This window comes from Cyprinodon tularosa, unplaced genomic scaffold, assembly GCF_016077235.1.
Source record: "Cyprinodon tularosa strain WSP-4 unplaced genomic scaffold, ASM1607723v1 ctg30, whole genome shotgun sequence".
Taxonomy (NCBI): Eukaryota; Metazoa; Chordata; class Actinopteri; order Cyprinodontiformes; family Cyprinodontidae; genus Cyprinodon; species Cyprinodon tularosa.
In genome coordinates this window covers 828464-836887 of record NW_024039008.1, presented here as the reverse complement: position 1 = coordinate 836887, position 8424 = coordinate 828464, and the positions used below count along the sequence as shown (strand labels likewise).

The window sequence follows — 8424 nt, the reverse complement described above, 5'->3', positions numbered from 1 at the left end:
ACATGTTGCAGTCCTGCTGTGATTGAATACTTTTGTTCTGCCTTCTTTTCTCACTTACTGTTTGGTTTCTTAGGAACGATTTTCCACAAATACGCTAAGATTAAACTCTTCCCCAACTAACTTAAAATAAAAAAAATTAAAATATATTTCTATTGAACATATGTTATTTTTTAAGTCTATAACTGGCTTCAAAGCAGCAGCTTCATAACATACATAAAAAAACATTAAATATATCAGCTGTTTATCGGTATGAAATTTACCGTGGTCATTTTAAGGGTTTTAAGGTTCTGTTTAAATCTATAAATCTTTAACCCATTTAAAGGCAATGTCACTGCAGTAAATACATTCATTTATACATAATCTGGTTGTCGTTACATTATTAAAGCAGATAGGAAACTTTAAAAGCCAAAGGTAGAGCTTTTTAAAAAACAGTTTGATTAATTTGTTATAACTTAAACCACAATAAAACAAAAGCTCTTGTTTTTTTCTCTCATTTTGCATCATGTGCCAGTGATAATGGTGAAGCAGCTGTCGTTTTCCTGTTATAAGCATTATATTTATCTCTTTTGATGTCAAAAAGACTTCAAATAGAGACAATATGGTCTATAAGTCTAGTAGAAAGCTTAGTCTGCAGTCTGCTTTGCTCCCTTCATGAATCTGTTCCCTTTTCACTGAAGTAAAGCCGGTTGGCTGATCAGAGGATACTTTATCCAAAGAGCTTTGCATTACTCGAAGGACAGTAGGTCTGGGTGAGGCTCTGTGTCCTCAGTGCTTCCTCCTGTGTTTTTACTGCAGGGGGCGCCATTCCCTAGCAGGACCTCCTCTCCGAGGCTGATGCGGCACGGCGCCTTGCCAGAGATGGGAGAGGAGGCGAGCCGGGAGTCTGGTGAAGACGCCCTCTGCCAGACGTCGCAGGGTTTGGCTTGGGTCTCCTTGTTGATGAGGTCTGGCACAGAGAGCTGAAGCTGATGATCCTCCTCACCTCCTTCCGGGCTCCCCTTTTCATCCTCCCCTACTGTGACTGCATCCGCTGTGGATTTCGTCTCCTTGCTCTCTGAATTAGCTTTGATCTCTGCTGGATTGGGTGTGGGTGTCATTTCTGTCGACCTCTCCTCCTGCTCCTCCTTGTCTTCTTGCTGCTCTTCCTCGCTCCTCATTTCGTTGTCAGGGCCCAGGGTGGTCTTGTCAGGAGAGGGGAGGAGGCTCAGAGAGTCTGCCTGCTCAGGCGAGGAGACCACGGGGTCAGAGGAGATCATCATGTCCCGCGTCGTCTTCAGAGCTCGAGGGATACGTTTCTTTCCAGTCGGTGGTGGTGGGTCGAGTCGGGGAAAGGAGTCAAAGATGTGACTAAAAATAGAGGAGGGGGAGAATGATATTAGACTGAAAGAATAGAACTGATAGATAGAGGAAGGGGTGCTGATCTCAGGGTGAAATGACTCTATTTTGAAAGTGTAAATTGTTAAAGGTGAGTTGAAATTTTGGCCTGTTTTAGGCCTGTTTTCCCTTTATCCAAAGTATAATCATTACAGATTTCAAGCTGAAGACCTATATCCTGCTCTATGACTCACCCTTTAATGCACCTACTGGTGGGATATTGGAATATGAAGGATTTCACAACAAAATATACAGTCCACTTTCACCCCTAGCTGACAATTTAACAACAACTGGTCCAAAATACCTTAAGGTAACACAAAAAAGTCACATTAGAAATAAACTTTTTTGTGCATCTATTCATAAAGGTTAGAATATTCAGAAAAGTGCTAATGCAGAAAAATAAAACATTAAGTCATTATTTTCCTTTGACCATGAAATGAAGAATCCCAGAGAAAGGTGAGACACAGTCAAATCTTAACAATGCCAAGTCAATTAATAGTTACACAGCAAAAAGCTTTCTCTCATCACTCTGCCAATTTATAAGCTTTTTTAAAACTGTTTTTGTAGCATTAATCATTTCACTCTCTCTGTGTTTTTTCTCCCTAGAAATCCCTCCCTTCTCTCTGTTCTACATTTCCCCTATGATTCATTCCTGTCCTCTCAGCCCCCGGTTGGCCGCAGAGCATGGCTGCTCATCCTGAGCCTGGATTTGGTTCTGCTAGAGGTTTCTTCCTAGGCTGTGTGTCTGGTTCTTCTCTGCTGTCTCCAGACTTCAGCTACAAAGTGTTCTGTTGAAAAATGCCCAGAATTATCCACTCTATGCTTTCAAGAGGGAAGAAGATGTTACTTATTTCATCATTCAGTTACCGTATATTTTGAAGAAAAGTCAAAAACAAACTGATCTGAGCTTTGGGAACTGGACTTTTGAACGAGTTGAGCAGAAATAATAGAAAGAAATCTCATTTTAAAAAGCGCATTTTTGGAAAGATTTTCTTAAAGTTAAGACTTAGTTCCAAGTGTTTTGTTTCTTAAAAGCTAAAAGTAAAGATACATTTTCTGTTGAGAGGTGGGGCTGATTCATTCTTATATAAGTGAAGCGGATGATAGATGATCATCATTTGGTATCCAGTTTCCAAAAAAATCATATCTAAAAAGAAATTTTTTTTTTCCTGACTGTGCATCAGTTGCTACCTGCCAAGGAGGGATTTTGCACATACTAGCTTAAACCAACTTTGCAGTCTTTTTGATAAAATACCAGTTAAGATTGTCCCACAAACTCATCCACATCCTTGTAATTAGAAACGGCATAATCTTCTGTAACGCAGCTTCACTGGGTTTTTGTAGATAAAATAGAAATACGTTTCCCTTTTAATGATAAAAACAAAATAAAAATAATATTTAAAGTCTTAAATTTGAGCTGTGGACCACTCTGGTCCTTAAGTCAAGGGTTTTGGTTATGTAAGACAACAAAAAAATATGAAAACCTATAAAAAAAAAAAAGAAAGCCTGGGATTCATTAAAGTCTTTTCATTTCTAAAAAAACAAGGAATTGCAAAATAACAGCAGACACTTTTATGAAGCTGAAAGAAACTGTAGATGTGTGATAAAAAAATTTTTTTCCTGACAGTGCATCAGTTGGTACCTGCCAAGGAGGGATTTTGCACATACTAGCTTTAACCAACTTTGTGATAAAATACCAGTTAACATTGTCGCACAAACTCATCCAGAAGAAGCTTGTCCTGCAAATCAATTAATGGATGCACTCAGCTGGTTTTCCTTAATAATAATAATCAAAATAATAAAGTAATATTTCATTTTATTATTTTAATTATTATTAAGAAGGAAGTTCAGAGGGATGTCACATGGTAGATCTGAATGAAGTGCCAGACATACATTCAGATAAAAAAAATTCTCTATTTTAAAATTATATTCAAACTGTAAACTGGGATGCAAGTGACTGAAAAAATTAAAGTTGAACAAATTCAGGTGATGAATATAAATTTGTGAAGGTATATTTTCACACCTGCTGGTGGAATTGTGACCAAGTTGGTCCATGCAGCTCCAAACAGCACCGACATTCTTATTGACCTCAGTGACCCCGATGTCCCCTAGGTGGCTGGGTTCCTTTCTCCTCAGCAGGTCATTGACCTTAAGGAAACAATAAATTCACATATGTGGGACGAATAAGTTAACTGGGTATGTTTGAGAACCTGCAGGGCAATACTACAAATCAGCTTATGATGCACTAACCTTTGCACCAACTGCCTTGCCCAAGTTAATAGCATTTTTCAGCCTTTGCTGTCCACCAGAGGATGGAGTGTCAACCAAGGTGGAGCCAGAATTGGAATTAGCTGATGTAGAGGAGCGTCGGTTGGAGGGTTGACCTGTCCTGGAGGTCTGAGGGCTCTGCTTATGGGCATTGGAGTTCTCAAACAAACTCTGATCAACTGTGCAAAAACAAAGAAAAGAGACAGAGGATTATAGAAACACAAAAACAAATTCTGAAAAATATGGAAAAGTGCTCTATAAAAAACACAAATCACAAAGCTGCAAATATTTCAAAGATTTTATGATAGAGCTGAAATTTTAACTGATGGGGAAACTAGGTATTCAAATTCCAACACATTATAAGAATACTTTATATATTCATGGAATATATTAATATATTCATTGAATATACATATTCTTAATTTTATTCTAGTGTTCCTATAGTTTTAAATGCAATATCTACAAAAAAAACAAAACACGACTGAATGGATAAATGCATGGATTTATGCACTCAGTCAACAAGAAACAGAAAACGATCTGGAAATCCAAATGGATGGCCTATTTAAAAGACCAGAAAACACTGATATCCTATTTGCTTTTTTTCAGTTTTCAAACCCTCTTTTATTGTTAAAGCTGAAGAAAAAACTTAAATCGTATGTTTTTGCAGCTCTGCTTAAAAAAAAATACCATCATTGCGCCATCAAAGCAAGATTGGAGTGTGATTTACAAAATGCACACAACACAAGGGATTTAAAATGATAAAAGCCTATAGTACCACTATGTCAAATGATCAAAGGATGGATAATAAAGCAAAATGTACGACTACTGCAGTGAAAAAAAAAAAAAAAAAAAAAAAAAGCAAATAGTAAAAGCAATCATGCAGAAATGACTCAAAATGCACTCAGGAACAGCAAAACAGAAGGAAGTTCAGGTTTAGTCCAGTTAAAGTCTTACCTCTTGGAGAGAAATATTTCTCGGAAGGCATTTAATGAGACAGAGAAACATCAGTTTTCAGATCAGTTTACCCCCTATATGTGAACATTAAATGTTTCTGCTTGGGAGGAAAATGTTGGTGATTCAAATCCCCTCTACGCTCAAATAAATAGAGGAAAAACATAGAACCAAATCAGAATTAAAGACTAACCTTGACACCTCTTTGCTCTCAAGTATTCCATTTACTCTCCCAATCAGGATATCTAGAAAGGCCCATTAGCCAGACGCTTGAGGATATCTAACCCTTTAGTACAAATCAATGTGATGTAAAGTCCATTAACTTCAAGGAGATAGGAGATATGACAACGGGAAGAACAAAAAAATATATAGAATTTATAATAACATAGAGCAACCATAAGAAAATCGATTACAGATCACATTTTTATAGAGAAGGTGTACAGAGGCATTCCATGATCCAAATCATAAACAAATCTTTGATGAATGATCAGTTTAATCATGTGTCTGTGTTCAATCAGACACGTAGCTAAATAGACAGTGTGGTGAAAACCCTTTGTTAAAAAATGTTTTTCTGGCTTTATAGGTAACATAAAAAAAAAAATGCAGATGAGCATCTTTAATGGTTACTTCAGGTCAAACGAGGAAGAAGTCGCAGCCCATTAACGTTTCCTAGAGACAATAATGGCTACTTTTTCACTGCAAACTTATCATACGAAAATAGTTTAGGGATTTTCCTTGAAGAATCATTTTAAAACAAGGCTTGTTATATTTTGGATTTCTGAATATTCAAGAGCCCTTTTCTTACTTTATTTACCCGTCAATGGGAAATTAATCTTTAAAACGGCTCATTAAATCGGTTTAATTGAAGGCGCTCTGAGGGATTGTTGTAGCAAATTATAAACACAGTGATGCAAGCTCAGTTAGGATCGCCCTAAAGAGAGAAGGGCCGGGGTCGGAGGGGGCCAGTAAACAAATCAGGGCATAAATCACTGATGCAAAAAAAGAAAGGATTTCAAAGAAATAAAAGTGACTCTGTGAGTCCATCAAAATATTTAATGGCATCAGACATTCATCTGATGTTAAATGTTTAATGTGTTTGCAGCTGAAACAAGCTTGTTGACTTTTTCAAGCTTTATAGTTTTAGATCTTTTAGATCAGCTTCAATCTGCATCTCAGGCAGATGAGCAGCAGCAAAGAGAAAAAAAAAATCTGCAGAATAAGAAACCAGCAGTCTGATTGAATTTCTAAATAAATGGGCCAGATGAACTATTGTTGGTTACACTTTTAATGACTTTTATTACTTTAGGGTAATACACTACAATATATCTGTTTTTTATGGTATTTAGCTGAAATATTTTGGATAATAATTATTGGTAAAACAATAAAACATCTTTTAAAGAGATAAACTCTTTTTCATATAACAGAAATTTTAAAAATACTATTGATTCTGTCCAGAAATAAAGAAAAAAAGCTCACAGTTGAACTGATGGTTGAACAACTTAATGTTTGAACTCATCTTTTATTTGATTTTTTCAGTTTTACAATTCTTTTTGTGTTTAACAATTTATTTACTTATTTAGGTAATATTCAGGCTCAGTCCAGACATTCATTTTTGCAAAATGTTTATACTGATGCATTTATATTTAAAAATTTGAGTCTAACTTCCTATTTATCTGGATCTCTTGAAATGTAACACTCAGCTATGTTTCTATGAACAACCCCCTTCTCCTGCTTCTGCTGCTTGGAAACTACTTCAAAATTCTGTGCCTTCTTCATTTACATACAAATAGTGTCTTATCATGACTATTTATGTCCACTTCTCTTCTGGACTGTCACTGAACCTTTACAGAAGGGTACTATTTCCTAAAAAGGAATGCAAATTTGCCGTTTGCCAAAGACTGCGGATTATTCTGCGTTTAAATGTCAATATTCCCAGAGTGGCGGGAAGTTGGTCCATCACAACCCCAGTGACAGAAAAATAATAAAAATGTTATAAGAGAATATTGTTTTTAGGTTTATGCTACATTAAATAATTCTGTACTCAGTTTTCCTGATTTTTTTCATATTTAAAGCTAAATACTATGCACCTTCAATGAATTCTTCCTAATTATTCCTTATGATCAGCAAAGAGTGTGCAGTGCTATATTTGGAGCATATCTAATACATTTATGTATGAATAACACAAAAAGGATTTTCCCCCAGGTGTTTTCAAAGCGAAATGATAAACTTTGTCATATTTCAGATTCACAGAGACTCAAAAGTTCAATTCAAAGGAGAAATCTTTGATTATTTAAACTATTTATGTCTCTTCATTAACAAATGAAAAGCCAGCTCTCCTTTTGGCATGGAAGCAATGCATGCAGCTGGCACATTTTTATTGTGTTACACTGCATTTTAAATAAAACATGTTACGACAAATTATTTTGACCTGCTGCAAATTAAGTGAGTACTGAACCCCAGTCTTGCAGTTTATTGTTGCTGAGTTTTAGGAAATAATTAATTGGCACACACAACACATTTTTCTCTCTTTGTTGTTGCCATCGTGAATACAAGCACTGCTTCTGGTTTACAAAGATATCGCTATTTCAACAGCATTACTTGGATTAATCAACAGGGAATGTTTAACAGGTGATTTGTTTGATTTACCAGTCATTGTGCTCAGATTTAATAACATCAGCTGCAACATTCATCTCAAGAACAAATCATCCACATCCTTGTAATTAGATACGGCATTATCTTCTGTAACGCAGCTTCACTGGGTTTTTGCAGATAAAATAGAAATCTGTTTTCCTTTTAATGATAAAAACAAATGAAAACAATATTTAACGTCTTAAATTTGAGCTGTGCACCACAGGGTTTTGGTTATGTGAGTTATAACAAAAAAATATGAAAACCTACAAAAAAAAAGAAAGACTGTGATTCATTAAAGTGTTTTCATTTCTAAAATAAAACAAGGAATTTCACAATAACAGCAGACACTTTTATGAAGCTGAAAGAAACTGCGGACGTGTGTGAAATTTCACTGCTTATTTATCAAGAATAACTGTATGGAAAAAAAAAACAAACTAACAAGCACATATTATTGAAACCTCAAACAAACAGAAGAAAAGATACATCATTAAAAATAGATGAAAAAAACCCAACAGAAATAAGAGATGCACAGAGAAACCGGCTTGTAACTGATGTTGAAGGATTTTATGCCTCAATGAACCCCCTAGTTTGTGAATGCACCACAGCTAAGCTCTAACAGGAGTCTCTGCCAAAGGTTTTGTTGTTACCAAGCGAAGAACACTAGAACACAGCTATTCGCATTATCAGTGACGTGTGTATAAATGAAATCAAGGGAAAGATACAAGCTGTTAAAAGCTTCTAGGAGCTTTATAACTGAAACATGTCTGTGTTCCTTCAGACTGAGCCAAAGGTGACTAAGTCATCTGCTGATATTGAAAGCTAAACCTTCCATACATAGTTTTAAATAGCTTAAAGTTTCCCTGCAATGGAATATTCTGGATTAAGGATGCATGGAGGTCTAATTACTCTACAGGGAATGCAAAGAAGAACAAACAGCTACAGTTTTAGCCCTATCATGTTGTATTCTGGATCTCCCTTTATTTTTAATTGGATAAGAAGAAACAAGGCCACATAAAAACCCACTTGCATCATCATATTAAGCTGTTTGTATCGTAAAGTAAAGATTTGATAGGGCTACCACCAATTTGTATAACATGCAGATATATTTCCCCACATTATGAGTTGCTGATTGTCATGTTAAATGATGCAGCACCGATTCAATCATACCATTACGTTGCTTCACTGTGTGGCAAGATATGC

The 8424-nt window shown here is 35.8% G+C and overlaps 1 protein-coding gene across 3 annotated transcripts in view; it reads right to left on the bottom strand.

Annotated features, from left to right (window-relative positions):
- Positions 1 to 418: 418 nt before the first annotated feature.
- nos1apa (nitric oxide synthase 1 (neuronal) adaptor protein a) overlaps positions 419 to 8424 on the bottom strand; it is a 213376-nt gene continuing 205370 nt past the window's right edge. For all 3 annotated transcript variants that reach the window (XM_038291591.1, XM_038291592.1, XM_038291593.1), the window contains 3 exons: positions 3625 to 3821; positions 3398 to 3522; positions 419 to 1347 (listed from right to left, as the gene is read on the bottom strand). In XM_038291591.1, coding sequence (XP_038147519.1) covers positions 726 to 1347; positions 3398 to 3522; positions 3625 to 3821 — 944 coding nt within the window. In that variant the 3' untranslated portion in view covers positions 419 to 725. The remainder of the gene's footprint in view (positions 1348 to 3397; positions 3523 to 3624; positions 3822 to 8424) is intronic.